The sequence below is a fragment of the Mustelus asterias genome, chromosome 2 (assembly GCF_964213995.1).
Source record: "Mustelus asterias chromosome 2, sMusAst1.hap1.1, whole genome shotgun sequence".
Taxonomy (NCBI): Eukaryota; Metazoa; Chordata; class Chondrichthyes; order Carcharhiniformes; family Triakidae; genus Mustelus; species Mustelus asterias.
The window spans coordinates 159,221,925-159,244,476 of record NC_135802.1 but is presented as its reverse complement, the minus strand read 5'-3'; the positions used below and the strand labels follow the sequence as shown (position 1 = coordinate 159,244,476).

Genomic DNA, 22,552 nt, shown 5'->3' with positions numbered 1-22,552 from the left:
GGGGGGGGGAGGGTCCACTGCCATTCTGCGGGCGATCAGTGGGGGGGAAAGGGAGCAGTGGGTCGCGATTGGTCTGGGTAGGGGGACAGTTATGTTGTTGGGTGGGGGGGGGGGTGATGTCTGTGGGGGCCATCGCTCCCGCTTTTTGCGGCCCGGGAGCGATGTGACATGGGAGCGTTTTCTAAAATATTTTCTCACTGCGCATGCACAGTTGAAGGCTCCAATCGGAGCAACAGCGTTTCGGGCACAATAAGCCCCGCCCACAGCGCGATTCAGACTCACGATTTATTTTTCAGGCTGAGTGCGTATGGGAGCGCCTGAAAGCTGATTTCCAAGTCAGATCTGAATTACGCCCAGATTCAGCACTTAGAATGAAAATGGTAAAATCGGACCCTTAGAGGCAAGAAAATATTAGATTGGAGAGGCACCTCTGTCAGCACAGACTTGGTGGGCCAAAGGTACTGTTCATGTGCTATACCGTTCTTTGTTCTAGTCATCCTTGATCCTGAGTCTAAGACGAACGAGGTTCCTCTCCCCTACCTCGATTTGCAACAAGACCAAAATATCGATGTCTTGTCACTTGTCCACATGGATCTGTATAATATTCCAATCCGGGGAACACCTGAATACCCAAAATAGGAGCCGGGGAACTCTGCGAGTCACTACTCTCCCTCACCCCCTACCATTCCCCACCAACCATCGAAACCTCCATGTCCAAGCCAGTTTTCAATCCCGCTTGAACATTTAATTTAATTTCGGTTATATTCCTAAAACACATTCTTAAACAAGCCGTTTAAACAAAGAAACACGCTTAAAAAATTGCCACATTTCTGACCACTCAGAAGCACCGCTTCCCCGGGTCAGGAGAGTCACAACATCTATATCTGGAAACTATTTCCATGGTAACTCTCATTGGTGAGCATTACAAGCAAAAGAGAGAGAGGGGATAGGGTTGGGGTGGGGGGAGGGGGGGGGGGAAGAATAATCTTAGAAACACTTCTCGAGCACATCATTTATTAAGCAGGAAGAAATGTTAAGCAACAATTTATTTAAAAATTGATAAAACATGGCATTTGTTGAGTGCAGGGAGGAAATCGCAAGACTTTCCACAGGGAACTAAGTGCCACCATCGTGAAATTATAATGCGTTACTATTTTTTTATAAATCCCATTACTGTCCACAAAGACAGCTCCAATTGACAGCCACATATCTAACTCAAGATGTTTTGCCATTTAAAAGCAACAAAAAAAAAGAAAGACCCCTTTGAAGTGACGCATCAGTCTTCATTTATTGTCTTGCTTGACGGAGAGTGGATAAAACAGCTCAGTACTCCTCTATATATAGAGTGCAATAGTTTCTATGGAAATGATTAGTTAAATTTGCAGTTAATTAAAACAGATGAGACAAGGAGATTCCAAGAGATCTTTTCAAATGCAGTGGCGTTGATAAGCTGAATGAAAGGGCGGATTTCTTTTTTTCTTGATATTCATTCATGGGGAGTGGGTATCGCTGGCCAGGCCAGCCTCATTGCCCAGCCCAATGCAACTCCGTGGTCCTTTCCGAGGGCAGCTGAAAGCCACTCTCATTGTCGAGGGTCTGGAGTCACATGGACTGGGTCGGGCAAACAGATTTTCCATTCTAAAGGACATTGATTTGATTTATTATTGTCAATGTATTAGTATGCGGTGAAAAGTATTGTTTCTGCGCACTGCACAAAGCATACCGTTCATAGAGAAGGAAAGGAGAGGGTGCAGAATGTAGTGTTACAGTCATAGCTAGGGTGTAGAGAGAGATCAACTTAATGTGAGGCAGGTCCATCAAAAGTCTGATGGCAGTAGGGAAGCAGCTGTTCTTGAGTCGGTTGGAACGTACCCTCAGACTTTTGTATCTTTTTCCCGACGGACAAAGCTGGAAGACTTCGGGGGGGTGTGGGGGTCCTCGATTATGCTGGCGTTGGTGGACTTTCTTAACTATAGTGTCGGCATGGGGGGACCAGGACAGATTGTTGGTGATCTGGACACCTTAAAACTTGAAGCTCTCGAACCTTTCTACTTCGTCCCCATTGATGTAGACAGGGGCCTGTCCTCCACTACGCTTCCTGAAGTCGATGGCAATCTCCTTCATTTTGTTGACATTGAGGGAGAGATTATTGTTGCTGCACCAGTCCACCAGATTCTCTCTTTCCTGTACTCCATCTCGGCATTGTTTGAGATTGTCAGAGTCTTTTTCCCAGGATCGAAGGGTCAATTAGTCAGGGGCATAGCTTGAAAGCGAGAGGGGGAAGTTTAAGAGAGATGTGAGGGGCACGTTGTTCACACAGAGGGTGGTGAATGCCTGGAATGCGCTGCCAGAGGAGGTGGTGGAAGCAGATTCTATAACAACGTTCAAGAGGCATCTGGATAGATACATGAATAGGCGGGGAATGGAGAGATATGGACCATGTAGAGGCAAGGAAATATTAGATGAGAGAGGCATCTGTGTTGGCACAGACTTGGTGGGCCTGTGCTGTACTGTGCTTTGAGATCCGACCCACTAGGGTGGTCCCATCAACAAACTTGAAAATTGAGTTGGAAGAGAGTTTGGCCACACACTAGTGAACAAGATGGATTTTCTTTTTAATACAACAATTGGCAGCTCCATGGCAACCATGAATGAGACTGGCATTTATTTTAGAAATTCCAGATTTATTTAATTGAGTTAAAAAAAATCCCGGTTGCCGTGGTGAGATTCGAAATCGCATCTCCAGATCATTAGTACAAGCCTCTGGATAACTGGTCCAGTAGCATAACCACGATGATGACCTAGCCCTAATTAGGGACTGATGGATGAGGAGAACTAAGGGACTACAAAAAAAAAACCAACATTAGGAGTCAATCTCTGCCCTCTCCCCACGTTCGCACTCAGGTCCGACACAACGTGGCTACAGACCTGGAAATAAACATTAATTGACGGCAGTTTGTGCTGGTAAACATCTCCAAGTGAGTGGTTCCCCGTGCTGTCCCATATCGTTAGCACCTACCATTCACATCGTGTTCCATGGATGGAAAAAGACTCAAGAAACACAACGAGGAGGCAATTTAATTCACACCAGCCATTCCGGGAACCAGCAGCAAACATTCCGACAGCTGTGGTAGCTACGCGACTGAACTAGCAACCCAGATGTTTGCATTGACGATCTGGCGACAGGAGTTCAAATTCCACCACGGCAGATCGAGAACTTAAAAGCAATTAATTAAATTGATAAATTTTGACATGTCAACTCACCACCCTGAGGACAGAATTGTGGAACGCATCAAAGGAAAAAGAACACATCAACACTGACCCAACAACACAGATCCCAGGCTTCGACAGCCCTCAATGACAGTGGGCAGCATTAAACTGAATCCACACCGGGCATGGCCAACATGGCCGCCTTCTCCCTCAGTGGAAGGGGAGGGATGACTCGGTTGTGGCCACAAGTCCCAGACCATGGAACACCTCTCATCGATCTGCCCCATAAGATCCGCCTGAAGGAGGTGCCTCATTTCTCCATTTGGCAACGCAGGAGGCCACTGAATGGGCTAACTGGACATCCCATAATAAGCATTTCCGGTTTCCCATCATCGAGAAATAACAGTGGTGGCATGTTAGCGATAAACCACTGCAGAACGCAAGACAAACTGCACTGAGGGATATGGTCAGAGTCAAGCCATATAAACACCTTGGCTACTTCCACCTCATGGATTCGAAACAAAGTGGGGAAATTTGAATAAATTATCTTATTGTATTTGACATTTAAAATGCAAAAACCTCCAGCCTATTTTAACTCCTTACACACTTAGTCTTCAATCTGAGCAAAGTTCCCATCCACGTTCCATATGATGAATGATAGAATCAATATTTCCTCTGCTTAATCATAGAAATCATAGAAACCCTACAGTGCAGAAGGAGGCCATTCGGCCCAGCGAGTCTGCACCGACCACAATCCCACCCCACATATTTTACCCGCTATCCCACTAACCTACGCATCCCAGGACTCTAAGGGGCAATTTTTAACCTGGCCAATCAACCTAACCCACACATCTTTGGACTGGTTAAGCAGCAGGTTGGCTGCCTCTATCCTTTTCGCTCTCTCTCCTGTCAAATAGCTGCACTGTACCCAACCAGTCTGTGATATTCCTAGATTTACAGGGAAGCCTGTAACCTGATATCAGAATGCCTTCCTCTACCCTCTTTCCCTTGGTAATGGGAAACACATTAGCTTTGTATCTAAATTGAAATGTTGTTCAAATCTTTGATCCAAATGATCTTTCATCTCAGAAATAAAGGCATAGTTTACAGCACCACTGGTTACAACATTATAGCTATAATACCTTTCTAGGGCTTTGGGAGACTCATGGTCTATTCATTATAAATTTTAAAACTTTTGTCATTACCCGCAAGAATAACACCTTATACCTTCCCAGTTTAACTGTCAGGCAGATGCCAGAACAGATCACATTGCCCCTTTTACCTACTCTACATTTAAAGTCGCAGTCCCAAAATATTATCAATCTCATAAACCAAAAGATACAAAATCTCATTAATGTTGAAATTGCAGTAGTGTCAAGAATGAAGGTTAAGATTAAAAATAAGTTATTCATAGAATCTACAGTGCAGAAGGAGGCCATTTGGCCTATCAAGCCAGCACCGACAATAATCCCACCCAGGTCCTATCCCCATAACCCCACATATTTATGCTCCTAGTCCCCCTGACATGAAGGGGCAATTTAGCATGGCCAATCAACCTAACCAGCATGTCATTCAGAATGTGGGAGGAAACCGGAGCAGCCGGAGGAAATCCATGCAGACATTGGGAGAACGTGCAAACTCCACACAGTGACCTGAGGCTGGAATTGAAAGAAGGCAGGAGAAAGCTCTCCCCACAGAGGTTGTGGAGTTCATCCATAGGGTTGGTGGATGAGGCAGAGGCTATGTTAATCTGAGATTAGATTAGAAAGAAGGAGAAAGGGGCTGAAGAGGTATAGGAATGGGATAGGGTAATTGTGATGCGGGCTGTTAGTTCACATACAGGCAAACCCCAGTGAGGACTGGGTGAGGACCAGATGATATGTTTTAGCATTGTAGCTTCTATGCATTACTCAACATTCAGTTTCTGCTCAGTGCATTGCCTGGTTGCAAGTGACAGCTCCAAACTCCTACAGTTGCCTTGCAGAATGATTGCTGTTTGAAGTGTTGCTGTAATGTCAACAGAGCTGAAGAAGCTGCTTAATTTCCTGTTTCAAGACAGCCTCCGCAGCATCAATGGCAACACAGAAATGGCCACACACGTTGCAACTGTAAGGTTGTTTAAAATACATTTATGGTAATGGACTTTCTTAGTGTCAGTGAACGTTCAGAGTAAGTGGCAGACAGTGCCACTCATGGTGCCTATTTGCATTAGCCTGTCACCACCGCTGTGAAGAGAAATCTTACTGCCTGTAGTGTTTCTGTGCTCCGCGGGTATCAGTAACACTGCCACAGCTATAACTGATGGAGAAGGCAAGGCCTTTGATGATGACGGGACTGGAATATAAAGGCAGCATCCTCTATTAATATTCAGTTACACTTTTATTCGATATATTCTGAGGTTTAAGAAGTAGTCAACTCAATAAGTGTTTTCAAAAACTCGCCCTTAGCCGTCACCAACATCTGAGAACTAAACGTCTTTGTTTTCGCGACTGATCAAACTGTAACAAGATACTATTGCCTGGAACAACTGGGAAGCAGCACCTTTTATTTTTGTTCCTTTATGCCCAGAGTACTCTCACTGAGTTTTACAACTCTCCCCTAAAGCATGCAAACAGTGTGAAGATTTATCAAACACATTCCCGCTGCAAACGTATCACCAATCAGAAGGCAAAACACATTTCTAAACATAAACCTGATGCACTAAGAAAAGAAATCAGGTTACGGAAATGGGTACATTCACAACTGCCAATTTGTGGCAGCACGGTAGCACAGTGGTTAGCACTGCTGCCTCACAGCACCAGGGACCCGGGTTTGTTTCCCGCCTTGGGTCACTGTCTGTGTGGAGTTTGCACATTCTCCCCGTGTCTGCGTGGGTTTCCTCCGGGTGCTCCGGTTTCCTCTCACAGTCCAAAGATATGCGTGTTAAGTTGATTGGCCATGCTAAATTGCCTCTTAGTGTCAGGCGGACTAGCTAGTAGGGTAAATACATGGAGTTGTGGGGATAGGGGCTGGGTGGGATTGTGGTCGGTGCAGACTCGATGGGCCAAATGGCCTCCTTCTGCACTGTAGGATTCTATGATTCTAATGTCCTGAGAGCATTCCACAAGACCTGGATGATGTTAGCAAAATTGACTCGCTCTTATATTGCAAACATAATTGGCAATATACGCAGTCTTGAATTTAACTCTAATGGACATTAGTGGCAGCAAACAGGAGGTAGTGTTCCTGACTTTGCTCAGGGTGGCACGGTGGCACAGTGGTTGGCACTGCTGCCTCACAGTGCCAGGGACCGGGTTCGATTCCAGCCCCAGGTGACTGTCTGTGCGGAGTCTGCACGTTCTCCCCGCGTCTGTGTGGGTTTCCTCTGATTTCCTCCCACAGTTTGAAAGACGTGCTGGTTAGGTGCAATGGCCATGCTAAATTCTCCCTCAGTGTACCTGTGGTGAACCATAGATAGTTACCACTATGGGTACTTGTACATATGTTACTGTTGGGGTTAGGGTTTGGGTGTTCCACCTGTTATTATTGTTTATGAGGTACACTCTGTTCGGCTCCGCCTTCTTACAGGAGTATAAAGGTCACTGCTACTTCCTAGTAGCCTTTGGTCTGGGATAATATTGTTAAGTAGTGTGCTCCTATTTTGTTGTGAATAAAAGCCTTTATTCCCGGGTACGTCCTAGCCTCCCGTGTGGATCAATCGCACATCAGTACCCGAACGGGCACCGCAGTGTGGTGACTAGGGGATTTTCACTGTAACTTCATTGCAATGTGAATGTAAGCACGCTTGAGCCAATAATAAATAAACTCAAATTTTACATAGTAAGAGCACAGATCCACAGAACATTTTGTTCTGACAGCAGGCAGTTCAATTGCACACTTCAATATTGAACACTTCTCTTATTTAAAGGAGGGAATTCACAGGATTGCTGACAGAAAGGCCACCCATTTATACAAGAACAGTCAAGGCCAGATTATTGCATATCTAAGTGATAGATAACAACAGAGTCGCCTGTGACAGAGCATTCATGCAACCATCACGTACAAGGAAACATATATCCACATCTATGAGTTGTAAAGGATTCGGTGCTGCATGGGGATTTGCTGATTTCTCTGAAGCGTATCGCTGTGAGGAACTTTTTCTCCACCGAAACATTGCAATTTCTATTTTTGTTTTGGAGAGAATTTAACATTCAGCAACCATGTCTGTACAACACCACCCCCCCTCCCCCCGACACCCCATCAAATCAAACCACTTTATAGAATCATAGAATCCCTCCAGTGCAGAAGGAGGCCATTTGGCCCATCGAGTCTGTCCCGACCACAATCCCAACCAGGCCCTATCCCCGTAACCCCATGCATTTACCCTAGTTAATCCCCCTGACACTAAGGGGCAATTTAGCATGGCCAATGCACCTAACCCGTACATCTTTGGACTGTGGGAGGAAACCAGAGCACTCGGAGGAAACCCACGCAGACACGGGGAGAATATGCAAACTCCACACAGGCAGTGACCCAAGCCGGGATTCGAACGCAGGTCCCTGGCGCTGGGAGGCAGCAGTGCTAACCACTGTGCCACCGTGCCACCCTGATGTGTACTTATTGGCGGGGGCGGCCGGGGGTGGGGTGCAAGGCAGGGTGGATATCGATAACCTCCTTCTTACGGAAAGCATAGTGGAGGGAAACAACTGGAAAAGTAAGCAGTTCATGTGGACCTTGACGCAGTCATGCATCAACAGACCGTTGAGTTGCGTCTGCACTGAGATTCCATTCTCAATGCCAAGGCTGTGGGTTGGCTCCGAATAAAAAACGGTCACCGAATCCTGGCGGGCACCAGGGGCCGGCAGAGCAAAAGGACACGGTCACTCGGCTGTGAAAGGTGTGTGGAGGGAACACAAGGGAATGAGGGATCGCACAATAAACAGGGGGGAAAATGGGCTCTGTTGCACACTTGGGATGTTTAAGTTGGGATATTGGTATGAAACACACATTGGAAAAATGTATAAAGAGGGAGCTGCGACAAAAGTCCCAAACCTAACAAAAACGTGAATAACAGTGGAGGTTTGTTTTCTTTATTCTATCATGGAATGTGGGCAAAAAGACAAAGGAAATGTAAATGGGGTAAATCATGGCTAAGAAGGGCGCTAATAGCGGCCATTGAGAGATCAGAATGTGTTAATGGCGGAACAAAGGTAAGCAGAGTGATAAAGGACAACTTGAGACATACAACAGGTGGCCCTAGTGGGGTAGGTGTGGAGGAGGGGAGAAAAGATGGAAAGTGGGATATAAAAGGGGATGGATAAATGAATCAATGGAAGAAATGAAAATAAAATGTGGAATATTGTGTGCAGTTCTGGTCACCTCACTATAAGAAGGATGTGGAAGCGCTGGAAAGAGTGCAGAGGAGATTTACCAGGATGCTGCCTGGTTTGGAGGGTAGGTCTTATGAGGAAAGGTTGAGGGAGCTAGGGCTGTTCTCTCTGGAGCGGAGGAGGCTGAGGGGAGACTTAATAGAGGTTTATAAAATGATGAAGGGGATAGATAGAGTGAACGTTCAAAGACTATTTCCTCGGGTGGATGGAGCTATTACAAGGGGGCATAACTATAGGGTTCATGGTGGGAGACACAGGAAGGATATCAGAGGTAGGTTCTTTACGCAGAGAGTGGTTGGGGTGTGGAATGGACTGCCTGCAGTGATAGTGGAGTCAGACACTTTAGGAACATTTAAGTGGTTATTGGATAGGCACATGGAGCACACCAGGTTGATAGGGAGTGGGATAGCTTGATCTTGGTTACAGATAAAGCTCGGCACAACATCGTGGGCCGAAGGGCCTGTTCTGTGCTGTACTGTTCTATGTTCTATGTAAAATGATAGAACTAAAAATGGGGCGAAGGGAAAGGAGGGAGATTTGGGATGAAAGTGAAGGGGAGAGTCCGTGCTCTGAAGTTGTTGAACTCAATATCGAGTCCGGAAGTGAAGTGCGCAACTGGGGGAGGAGATACTGTTCCTCCAGTTTGCGTTGGGTTTCACTGGAACATTGCAGCAGACCAAAGATGGACATGTGGACAGGAGAGAAGGATGGTGTGCTGAAATAGCAGGTGACAGGGAAGTCTGGGTCCTGCTAGCTTTTATCACAAAGGCGATATTGGCCCTGGAGGGAGTGAAGTGTAGAATTATCAGAATGGATGGTACCTGGACTCCAAGGGTTAAGCTACGAGGAGAGATTAAAGAAAACCAGGTTACATTGCCTGGAAGTTAGAAAGTTAAGTGGTGATTTGATCAACATTTTCAATACATTAAGGGGAACAGGTAGGGTAGAGAGAGGAACTACTGTCGCTGGTCGGGGAGTCCAGGACTAGGGACCATAACCTAAAAATTAGAACCAATCCTTTAGGGAGTGATATTTAGAAACACTTCTTCATCCAGATGAATGGTGGAAGTTTAGAACTCTCCTCCACAAATAATGATGTAACAATCCTAAAAAAAAATTTAATTTCAATCTTAAAATGAATGATACTATAACAATTCTAAATTTTAAATCTGAGATTGTTAGATTTTTGTTAGTCAAAGGTGTTAAGCGAAAACGGGCCAAAGGTAGGCCTATGAAGCTAGGCCCCAAGTCAGCCATGATCTCACTGAATGACAGAACAGGCTGAATGGAGGGGCTGAATGGCCTTCTCCTGATCCTAAAAAGAACATCCGTGCACATCTTTTATTGGCAAACTGCACTCCATGAACAAAAAAAAGAGGGAGGCGAGAATTAAGAACAACTCATCTTGTTTGTCGCATCTTAAAATCAGTCACAAAAAAAAAGAAAGCCATGTTCCTCCCCTCCACTGCCCCCCATTTCCCCCCATGATGCTGTGGCCTTGTTCCCTGTACATAAGACTTGGTATTTCACACGGCAACGTTGCTAAACAGCACAGGTAAAGGTAAAACTCAGCTGAACCCCGGTTGAAGTTGCGGAGCAGAGTGCTCAGAATGGTTCTATGACCATACCTCTAGCCATTGTCCGTGTGACTGCATTTTGAGGATGACACAGGGGTCCGGTTTGGAGAGTGCATCTCGGTCCGATATCCCTTTGCAAGATACCCGCAGTTCCACCTTCGTCAGGCAGGGGCTGGAAAACAAGCCCAGCGTATTCGCAGCCGACTCATAGATGTTGCTCATCTTCTTCATAGCACGTTAACCTGCGGAGAAACAAAGGAGAGGACTTCTTATTCTTCTACGCCTCAAATAGCAGATTTATTGCTTCAGTAAAAAACATTAACCGCTAATTCTAAATGCACAAAACCGCCCACATAGTGGAACACAGTGTTCAAAGGCAGGGGGAAGTTATAATTTGTACAACAATAACAACTCGCATTTCTGTAACACAGCAAGATATTTTGCAAGAGAGTTATCAAACACAATCTGACACCAAGGGTGATGTCAGGAGCATTGACCGATGGCTCAATGGTGGACAGAGAGGTGGAGAGATTACAGAGGGAATTCCAGAGCTTTGCACCCAGGCAGCTAAAGGGTTGCCCGCCAATGGTGGAGCCATTACAATCGGGGATGCACACAAGGCAAGAATCAGAGGAGAATCTCAGGCTGGAGAAGGTTACAGCGATAGGGAGGGGGTGAGGCAATGGAGGGATTAGAAAGCAAAATAAGAATTTTAAAAATTGAACCTATGCTTCACCCTATGCAATGTGGGTCTGCAAGTACAGAGGTGATGGCTGAATGGGACGGTTAAGATCCAGGCAGCAGAGTTCTGGGCAGAGCTTAAGTTTAGTTGTTGTCAATGTGACTAAGGATATGGCAAAAAAAAACAATCAAACTCCGATTCAATCTGTTACTATTTGCCATGTTGTTTCCCTCTATACCTTTAGGATATCTGGCCAGTAATTTTCCATCCTATATTCCAGCCTGATCAAACATGTGTTGGATCCTACACTGCATACTCAACTCAGAGGACAGAACAAGTGTAAAATACTCGAAGTGGAAGGTAGCTACAGAGTAAAGCTCTCTCAATTTCTAACAGTGCTCCCTCTAGAAGACGTGACTCTCTCGGTAGGGTTCTCAATTGTTACACTGCTTGTGTCATACAACATATCTTCAATATACAGTACCCAGTTCTAATACTCTATTGCAGCCATTATCGGAATGCTCAGTTAGAGCCCACTTTATATGCACATCCTTATTATAAAGCTCTCAGTTTTAACACTCCTCAAGACGCTCCCAACCCTTATAAAAGAGCTCTAATATTAACAGTAACAGGGAGGGGAGGGCCGAGGCGCGATGCTCTTCCAGAGAGTCAGTGCAGACTCAATGGACCGGATGACCTCTTTCTGCAGGAATTCTATAATTTTTTTGTACACATCGTGTGCACAAAAAGCAAAGCAAATCCAATCCAGAGAGTCAGCAGCGACTCTGCGACAGACTATCTTACCCAGATCCTATCCCCGTAACCCCACACATTTATCTCGCTCATTCCCCCTAACCTGCAGATCTTTGGACACTAAGGGACAATTGAGCATGGCCAATCCACCTAACCCACACATCTTTGGAGTGTGGGAGGAAACCGGAGCCCCCGGAGGAAACACACGCAGACACGGGGAGAACGTGCAAATCCCACACAGAGGGCGTGATCTTACCACCCTTTCACGCCACACTCCTGCTGCTGCGAGGTTGGAGAATTTTGCATCCAGCCAAATCTCCGTTCCACTGCGGCAGGAAGGGAAAATCCCACCGATGTAAACATTGGCAAGATTCCAGTCAGACAGTCACCCACGGCCGGAATGAGTCCCTGGTGCTGTGAGGCAGCAGTGCTAACCACTGTGCCACCCTGATTCTTTTGAACGATTGAAGCCATGAGTTCAAATCCCACCACAGCAACTGGAGAGGTTAAATTCAATTAAATAAATCTGTAACAAAGGGCTAGTATTAGAAATAGTAACAATAAAACTAAGATTGATGTAAACAAAAAAATATCTGGTTGATAAATTCCCTTTGGGGAAGGAAATCAGCTATCCTTACTCACAGCAAGACTCTGAAGTGCCCTAGCGGGCCACTTACCTTCTTAACGACAGAGTTGATGGTTTTCATCAACAAACCTCAAGGGCAATTAGGGATGGGCAATAAATGCTGACCTTGCCCGCAACACCCACACCCCAAGACCGAATGGAAAAAGATGGTCTAAACTGGCTCCCAGTATGTGTCATATTCAATTGTTTAATTATATTGTTACGACACGGAGGTGATTTTTTTCCTCTGCGCGATTTTTGGAACGATTTTTGGGGTCCTTTGTCCGAGCAGATTAATAAACTCTGGTTGGCCAACCTAGGTTGGGAAATGTAGATGACCTTTTTATAGTTCTCTTTGAATTAGATCTGAGCAGCCCACAGGGGTTGGTAATGTCTCATAACAAGGTACAAGTTTCCCCTAATACAGCCAGGAAGCTCCTTTTGTTTGATGGTCACAGATGGACATTTTACGAGGTCCAGTTTTTTAAAAATTGTAAATAGCCATAAGGGGACATCTATATCCATTTCATGAAAATATATAGGTTGAGATATTAGTTGCTTCACATCTTGAAGGCATAAAACACAACAGTATGTCTACACAATGTCTACACAATGTCTACACAATTTGAGAATGGAATATTCTCTTTCACCCTGTTAGACATTACACAAAACCACAATGTTAGCTCCAAAGTTCTGGCAGGAGTTACCACCACTGACGACTCACTGCACTTATTTATTCATAGCGACGCTTTTCCTGGTAAGATTAACCACAAGCGGGAGCATCTCACCAACATCGGAGCGAAAGCCTCACAGAACCAAACTTGGGTACACTGAGGGAGAATTTACCATGGCCAATGCACCTAACCCGCACATCTTTCGGACTGTGGGAGGAAACCCACGCAGACACGGAGGGAACGTGCAAACTCCACACAGACAGTGACCCAAACCGGGAATTGAACCCAGGTCCCTGGCGCTGTGAGGCAGCAGTGCTAACCACTGTTCCACCACGCCGCCCAATTCCGTGCCATTATTTCCCTGCTTCCTATGTTGTGGCAGTGATTATATTTAGACGTGGAAGATAACCAGTATACTGGAGGAGTCAGGATAATGAATCGTAACATGAAGGATAGTTTTTAATAAATACTGAGTAGAATGAATGGCCAATAATTTTGAAATTACGAAGACTATTCATTGTAAAAAGTATATTTTTTATTCTTTTCCTGTTTCTATACAACAAGGTGCATAACCCACCTCCTGACTCCACAAAGCCTTTCACCATCTACACGGCACAAGTCAGGAGTGATGGAAAACTCCCCACTTGCCTGGATGAGTGAGGTCCAACAACACTCAAGAAGCTCAACACCATTTAGGACAAAACAACCCTGTTGTATCATCACTCCATTCACCACCTCAAACATTCACTCTCTCCACTACCGACACACAGTGGCAGCAGTGTGTACCATCGACAAGATGCACTGCAGGAAGACTCCTTCAATAGCACTTTCCAAACCCATGACCTCTACCACCTAGAAGGACAAGGGCAGAAGATACATAGGAACACCACCACCTGCAAGTTCCCCTCCAAGCCACTCACCATCCTGACTTGGAAATATATCACTGTTCCTTCACTATCGCTGGGTCAAAATCTTGGAACTCCCTTCCTAACAGCACTGTGGGTGTACCTGCATCTCATGGACTGCAGTGGTTCAAGAAGGTGGCTCACCTCCACCTTCTCAAGGGTCGTTATGAGCAACAAACTCTGGCTTTGTCAGGAGCACTCATATCACACAGAAGAATAAAACAAAAAACATCACAAGATAGAGGAATAAGAATTCCTCTGTGGTTGTATGAATCAAAATTGTAAGCTTGCCAGCTTGCTAAGGTTTCAATCCAGCAAGTCCCCAGAGGAGGTCCTGCCCACAGGCACTTCACAATGCAACAAAATCATATTAGAAAGATATGCCAGAACTTCAAAAAATAATTTGCACACAATGCGAACGAGACCAGAAAAGGATTTGATAATGAAAACATCAATTCAAAGCCTGTTAACAGAACAAAGAACAGTACAGCACAGGAAACAGGCCCTTCGGCCCTCCAAGCCTGTGCCGCTCCTTGGTCCAACTAGACCAATCGTTTGTATCCCTCCATTCCCAAGCTGCTCATGTGACCATCCAGGTAAGTCTTAAACGATGTCAGCGTGTCTGCCTCCACCACCCTACTTGGCAGCGCATTCCAGGCCCCCACCACCCTCTGTGTAAAAAGCATCCCTCTGATATCTGAGTTATACTTCGCCCCTCTCACCTTGAGCCCGTGACCCCTCGTGATCGTCACCTCCGACCTGGGAAAAAGCTTCCCACTGTTCACCCTATCTATACCCTTCATAATCTTGTACACCTCTATTAGATCTCCCCTCATTCTCCGTCTTTCCAGGGAGAACAACCCCAGTTTACCCAATCTCTCCTCATAGCTAAGACCCTCCATACCAGGATACATACAAATACATACGCAATCAGAAGGAAACATTAATGTGGCTGGGTTTGACGACAATAGTATTTTTCCTGATTTCCATTTTCCCCAAAGTGTCTCACAGTCAATAAAGTATTTTTAAAGAGTAGTCATTGTTGTAATGCTATATAGTAGCTTTAAGGAAACCATCCAACAGGTTCCCAGAACAAAGCCACCTTCAGAAGGGCAGCACGGTGGCAAAGTGGTTAGCACTGCTGTCTCACAGCGCTGGGGACCCGGGTTCAATCCCAGCCTCAGCTCACTGTCTGTGCAAAGTCTACACGTTCTCCCCGTGTCTGCGTGGGTTTCCTCCGGGTGCTCCGGTTTCGTCCCACACTCCAAAGATGTGTGGGGTTAGGTTGATTAGCCACGCTAAATTGTCCCTTAGTGTCAGGGGGATTAGCAGAATAAATACATAGGGTTACGGGGATAGAGCCTGGGTGGGATTGTTGTCGGTGAAAGGCTCGATGGGCCGAATGGCCTCCTTCTGCACTGTAGGGATTCTATGATTCACAACTGGCTGTGAGCCAAAAATTAGAGACCGGTGGGTTTTTCAACCCGACAGCCACTCACAACACAGAGCAGACTTCGCCACGTTGGGGCCAACTGATTCTATCCCATAGGATGGGGTTGAGTTGGTCAGTTGATCACAGAATCGGAGGCCATACAACCCATCATGCCTCTTGCCTTTTCGCCTGTACCCGTACTATGTGAGTGAGCACATACTGAAGACCCAATCATGGCTTCACAACCTCAGTCACAGTTCCAGGACCCTGATCAGAGACATGCTCATTTGGGAATAAAATCCAGATCATTGTGGCTCAGTCAGTACCACTTCCAGCTCTGGGTGAGAAGGCTGTAGGCTCAAGTCCTCTCGCTGGACTGGAGCACAAAATCAAGGCTGGCACTCCAGTGCAGTGCTGAGGGGCGGCTGCACTGCCAGAGGTGCCACCTTTTGGCTGAGTTGCTAAACTGAGGCTCTGTCCACCTTCCCAGGTACTCACAGGCCAGACGGCATTATGTTGAAGAAGAGCAGGGGAGTTTTCCCAAACAGAAAATGCTGGAAAATCTCAGCAGGTCTGACTGCACCTGTGGAGAGAGAATAGAGCCAACATTTCGAGTCTGAATGACCCTTTGTCAGACTGGACATTAGTGTCACAAGTAGGCTTACATTAACACTGCAATGAAGTTACTGCGAAAAATCCCCTAGTCGCCACACTCCTGCACCTGTTCGGGTACACTGAGGGAGAATTTAGCATGGCCAATGCACCTAACCAGCACATCTTTCAGACTGTGGGAGGAAACCGGTGCACCCGAAGGAAACCCACGCAGACACGGGGAGAACGCGCAAACTCCACACAGACAGTGACCCAAGGCCGGAAAGGGAACCAGGGTCCCTGGCACTGTGAGTTTCACTGGCTGTCTTGTCTGGAGACAATACACATCTTTTTAGCCTGTCTTGATGCTCTCTCCACTCCCATTGTTTTGTTTCTTAAAGACTTGATTAGTTGTAAGCATTCGCATTCCAACCATTATTCATGTAAATTGAGTCTGTGTCTTTATAAACTCTGTTTGTGAACAGAATTCCCACTCACCTGAAGAAGGGGCTTAGAGCTTCGAAAGCTTGTGTGGCTTTTGCTACCAAATAAACCTGTTGGACTTTAACCTGGTGTTGTTAAACTTCTTACTGTGAGGCAGCAGTGCTAATCACTGTGCCACCGTGCCATGTGTGGAAATGGGAATACCAGAGGAAAAATCAGATTCCGATGCGAGGAGGTCATGCAGGAGAAGGCTAGTGACACAAAGCGATGAGCATGTACTGAAAAAATAGATCAGGAGGGTGAAAGAGTCTCATTCATGAAACTCCCCGATTATCGGCTAATTATATCCGTAATGATTTAACGTCAGGTTATAATTCATGTATTTACAGCGTTTTAGAATATTGGTCAGTTAGGCCACTCATTTCAGAGACTTACTGATTTACAAAATATCCAATCAATGCTTTAACCTTTTCATCTTGGTTGGTGAATTATTTATCAAAGCCAATGAAAATTACTGCATTCAGTCGACAAATTAATTATTTATTGCTGCCTCATCGTATATTTATCAGTTGCTGGGTCCGATCGGAGAGATGTTACAATCCACTCGCTATCTTACTTCATCATTTCCACACCAATTTGCTGAATAATTCCCTGTCGATAACACGATGCCAGCGAGAATGTATTCCTTCATCCAGCTTTCCAATCATTTACTTACTGAGCCCAGTTCAAGCAAACAGCGACCTGCGGGAGCGTTAATTTATGGAGGAAGTGAAGTTCAGGAAAGGAATTTCCAGTGGGGGCAGCCATTGGATGGGCTTTTGTAGGCAAAATCATGGAATGGTACCACACAGGAAGAGGCCCTTCAGCCCATCATCCCTGTGCCAGCTCTTTGAAAGAGGCCTTTCCCCACAGCCCTTCAAATCCTTTATCCTTCAAGTATTTATCCCATTCCCTTTTGAAAGTTAATACTGAAGGGGCAGCACGGTGACACAGTGGTTAGCACTGATGCCTCACAGCTCCAGGAACCCGGGTTCAAAACCCACCTTGGGTCACTGTCTGTGTGGAGTCTGCACGTTCTCCCCGTGTTTGCATGGGTTTCCTCCGGATGCTCCGGTTTCCCTTCTCAGTCTGAATGACGTGCTGGTTGGGTGCATTGGCCAAGTTAAATTCTCCCTCAGTGTACCCGAACAGGTGCCGAAATGTGGCAACCAGGGGATTTTCACAGTAACTTCATTGCAGTGTTAATATAAGTCTACTTGTGACAATAATAAATAAACTTTGAATTTACTTCCAACTGCCCTTTCAGACAGCACATTCCAGATCATGACAGCGCACTGTGTACAAAAATGTCTCTTTATCCCCACTTCTTTTGCCAATCTCAGTAAATCTATTTTATTTATTAGTGTCACAAGTAGGCTTTCATTAAAAGTGCAATGAAGTTACTGTGAAAATCCCCGAGTCACCACACTCTGGCACCTGTTCGGGTACACTGAGGGAGAATTTAGCATGGCCCAATGCACCCAAATCTGTCTCCACATTTTGCCCACTAGAAACAGTTTTTACCCATTCTGCAAGGAAAAAAAAAGTACTTTGGGTGGAATTTGTTTTTCTTCTTTTGACGATGTACCAATTCAGGCAGGAAAGGTAGTGTGTACCTCACCCACTCTGCTGTCAGCTTTTCCCGCCATATCTTTAGACACATTGTCCCAGAGGCAGATCCCACAACATTACAAATGAACTTGTACCACCAGCAAACTCCATCTTCGACAAGTCGAAAAGGCAACCTGGTCTTTTTTTAAATTCATTCGTGGAACATGGGTGTCGCTGGCTGGCCAGCATTTATTGCCCATCCTTAGTTGCCCCTGGAGGGCATTTCAGAGTCAACCACATTGCTGTGGCGCTGGAGTCACATGTAGGCCAGACCGGGTAAGGACGGCAGATTTCCTCCCCTAAAGGACATTAGTGAACCAGATGGGTTTTTCCGACAATCGACAATGGTTTCATGGTCATCAGTAAATTCTCAATTCCAGATATCTTTAATAAATTCAAATTCTACCACCTGCCGTGGCGGGATTCGAACCCAGGTCCCCAGAACATTAGCTGAGTTTCTGGATTAATAGTCTATCGATAAAACCACGAGGCCAACACCTCCCATTAAAGAAATAAAAATTGAAAAGAAGGAACATCCCACTGACATGGCTCAAAACTGCTTCTCTTCACCTCCCCCCAGGTCCCTGTTTGTCCAAACATGTTGCAAACCCCGCCAACATGACGTCACTTCGGCTGGGGTGCGGGGGATGGGGGTTCCTGACAAGGGGACAATGCAGTGGGGAGACTTGCTGGTGATATTTAAATGTGGAGATGCCGGCGTTGGACTGGGGTAAACACAGTAAGAAGTTTAACAACACCAGGTTAAAGTCCAACAGGTACCCTGTTTGTGAACAGAATTCCCACTCACCTGAAGAAGGGGCTTAGAGCTCCGAAAGCTTGTGTGGCTTTTGCTACCAAATAAACCTGTTGGACTTTAACCTGGTGTTGTTAAACTTCTTACTGTGATATTTAAATGCATGGCAATGGGTTCAGTTTCTGGTTAATGGGAACCCCCCCCCCCCCAGTGGGGGACTCAGCAATGGCACAGGGAGATGGGCGAATTCTCTTTTGTTGGAGCTGATCATTGCCTGGCATTTCTGTGGCACAAATGTCACTTGCCACCTGTCAGTCTAAGCCTGAATATTGGCCAGGTCTTGCTGCATTGGGACTTAGACTGCTTCAGTATCTGAGGAACTGCCGCTTGCTTTGGATCAGGTTGAATTCCTTTGACTACATGCAGCATAATCCCCGGGAAACAGCATTTTTCCTCATTAAACTGACACTTTGACATATTTGACTAAAGACTATCCATTAAAAATTCTGGAAAATGTATCCCATCATTATAAACCTGGCGAGACCGAATTCATCCAGGAATAAAAGGATTCTTGGCACGTGGCATAAAATTGAAGGCATGACATTTAATTCAAGATTGCCTCTCTGTATGAACTGTCAGCATCAAAATAAATTCACCCAGACGCTGCTTACTGCATTAAAACTGACGAAGGCAAGGGCAGAGAGAAGCAATGTCATGGAGGTTGCAGTGTCCAACTTTTCGGTGTTTAATTATGTGAGTGTGGCAACTGATCTATGCTCACAGTGCTTGATTGGTTAAGTCTGGGTGTTGACCGGGAGGAAAGTGAACAGACAAAGAAGCCGAGCTGGGAGATATTTTAAAGCTTGGTATAAAATTGTCAATAAAGTTCTGGCACACTTAGAAACGAGATCATTTCTGCGCTGCTCTAAGGCAAATTGGAGATATAAATTACACAACAGAGTTGATGCAGCTGGTGTTTGTGATGGACGCGATATGGAATTGGAAGCTCAGTTTGAGGCCAAGCCGTCAGCATCATCATAAGACAGAAGGTGAAGAGGGGGTGGAATCAGAGGCAGAGGGACAGAGTTTGGTGACGGGGCGAGGCCGGAGAAGGCCGGCGACGGGGCGAGGCCGGAGAAGGCCGGCGGCGGGGCGAGGCCGGAGGAGCCCGGCGGCGGGGCGAGGCCGGAGAAGGCCGGCGACGGGGCGAGGCCGGAAGAGGCCGGCGGCGGGGCGAGGCCGGAGGAGGCCGGCGGCGGGGCGAGGCCGGAGGAGGCCGGCGGCGGGGCGAGGCCGGAGGAGGGGCGAGGCCGGAGGAGGCCGGCGGCGGGGCGAGGCCGGAGGAGGCCGGCGGCGGGGCGAGGCCGGAGGAGGCCGGCGGCGAGGCGAGGCCGGAGGAGCCCGGCGGCGGGGCGAGGCCGGAGAAGGCCGGCGACGGGGCGAGGCCGGAAGAGGCCGGCGGCGGGGCGAGGCCGGAGGAGGCCGGCGGCGGGGCGAGGCCGGAGGAGGCCGGCGGCGGGGCGAGGCCGGAGGAGGCCGGCGGCGGGGCGAGGCCGGAGGAGGCCGGCGGCGGGGCGAGGCCGGAGGAGGCCGGCGGCGGGGCGAGGCCGGAGGAGGCCGGCGGCGGGGCGAGGCCGGAGGAGGCCGGCGGCGGGGCGAGGCCGGAGGAGGCCGGCGGCGGGGCGAGGCCGGAGGAGGCCGGCGGCGGGGCGAGGCCGGAGGAGGCCGGCGGCGGGGCGAGGCCGGAGGAGGCCGGCGGCGGGGCGAGGCCGGAGGAGGCCGGCGGCGGGGCGAGGCCGGAGGAGGCCGGCGGCGGGGCGAGGCCGGAGGAGGCCGGCGGCGGGGCGAGGCCGGAGGAGGCCGGCGGCGGGGCGAGGCCGGAGGAGGGGCGAGGCCGGAGGAGGCCGGCGGCGGGGCGAGGCCGGAGGAGGCCGGCGGCGGGGCGAGGCCGGAGGAGGCCGGCGGCGGGGCGAGGCCGGAGGAGGCCGGCGGCGGGGCGAGGCCGGAGGAGGCCGGCGGCGGGGCGAGGCCGGAGGAGGCCGGCGGCGGGGCGAGGCCGGAGGAGGCCGGCGGCGGGGCGAGGCCGGAGGAGGCCGGCGGCGGGGCGAGGCCGGAGGAGGCCGGCGGCGGGGCGAGGCCGGAGGAGGCCGGCGGCGGGGCGAGGCCGGAGGAGGCCGGCGGCGGGGCGAGGCCGGAGGAGGCCGGCGGCGGGGCGAGGCCGGAGGAGGCCGGCGGCGGGGCGAGGCCGGAGGAGGCCGGCGGCGGGGCGAGGCCGGAGGAGGCCGGCGGCGGGGCGAGGCCGGAGGAGGCCGGCGGCGGGGCGAGGCCGGAGGAGGCCGGCGGCGGGGCGAGGCCGGAGGAGGCCGGCGGCGGGGCTAGGCCGGAGGAGGCCGGCGGCGGGGCGAGGCCGGAGGAGGCCGGCGGCGGGGCGAGGCCGGAGGAGGCCGGCGGCGAGGCGAGGCCGGAGGAGGGGCGAGGCCGGAGGAGGCCGGCGGCGGGGCGAGGCCGGAGGAGGCCGGCGGCGGGGCGAGGCCGGAGGAGGCCGGCGGCGGGGCGAGGCCGGAGGAGGCCGGCGGCGGGGCGAGTCCGGAGGAGGCCGGCGGCGGGGCGAGGCCGGAGGAGGCCGGCGGCGGGGCGAGGCCGGAGGAGGCCGGCGGCGGGGCGAGGCCGGAGGAGGCCGGCGGCGGGGCGAGGCCGGAGGAGGCCGGCGGCGGGGCGAGGCCGGAGGAGGCCGGCGGCGGGGCGAGGCCGGAGGAGGCCGGCGGCGGGGCGAGGCCGGAGGAGGCCGGCGGCGCGGCGAGGCCGGAGGAGGCCGGCGGCGGGGCGAGGCCGGAGGAGGCCGGCGGCGGGGCGAGGCCGGTGACGGGGCGAGGCCGGAGGAGGCCGGTGACAGGGCGAGGCCGGAGGAGGCCGGTGGCGGGGTGAGGCCGGAGGAGGCCGGTGGCGGGGCGAGGCCGGAGAAGGCCGGTGACGGGGCGAGGCCGGAGGAGGCCGGTGGCGGGGCGAGGCTGGAGAAGGCCGGTGACGGGGCGAGGCCGGAGGAGGCCGGTGGCGGGGCGAGGCCGGAGGAGGCCGGTGACGGGGCGAGGCCGGAGAAGGCCGGTGACGGGGCGAGGCCGGAGGAGCCCGGCGGCGGGGCGAGGCCGGAGGAGGCCGGTGGCGGGGCGAGGCCGGAGGAGGCCGGCGGCGGGGCGAGGCCGGAGGAGGCCGGCGGCGGGGCGAGGCCGGAGGAGGCCGGCGGCGGGGCGAGGCCGGTGACGGGGCGAGGCCGGAGGAGGCCGGTGGCGGGGTGAGGCCGGAGGAGGCCGGTGGCGGGGCGAGGCTGGAGAAGGCCGGTGACGGGGCGAGGCCGGAGGAGGCCGGCGGCGGGGCGAGGCCGGAGGAGCTCGGCCAATGAATTTAGCCTCATCTTGAACAGGTTCGAGGGGCTGAACATTCCACTCCTGTTCCAATTGTGCTCATTCCCAATATTTAACTGGCCATTATCATGGATCTTCCAGGACTGAATCATGGAATAGAATCCCGACAGTGCAGAAGGAGGCCATTCGGCCAATCATGCCTGCACCAACAACAATCCTACCCAGGCCCTATCCCCATAACCTCATGTACTTACTCTGCTAACCCTTCTGACACTAAGGGGCAATTTAGCATGGCCAATCAACCCAACCTGCACATCTTTGGACTGTGGGAGGAAACCGGAGCGCCCGGAGGAAACCCACGCAGACACGGGGAGAACGTGCAAACTCCACACAGGCAGTGGCCCAAGGCCGGGAATCGAACCCGGGTCCCTGACGCTGTGATGTTGGATGTCGGGCAAGCAGTCTGACAACACAATGGCTGTGGCGAAGTGGAACCGGGTGTCAGGAATGAGCATGTGCAACCTGAC

At 50.0% G+C, this 22,552-nt stretch overlaps 1 protein-coding gene across 1 annotated transcript in view; it reads right to left on the bottom strand.

The window, feature by feature from the left end:
• The window catches only part of LOC144481341 (copine-4), a 308,388-nt gene extending 298,001 nt beyond the window's left edge, over positions 1-10,387 (bottom strand). Inside the window, exon 1 of the mRNA XM_078200739.1 lies at positions 10,208-10,387. Within this exon, the coding sequence (XP_078056865.1) occupies positions 10,208-10,387 (180 nt within the window). The remainder of the gene's footprint in view (positions 1-10,207) is intronic.
• Between the last annotated feature and the right edge of the window lie 12,165 nt (positions 10,388-22,552).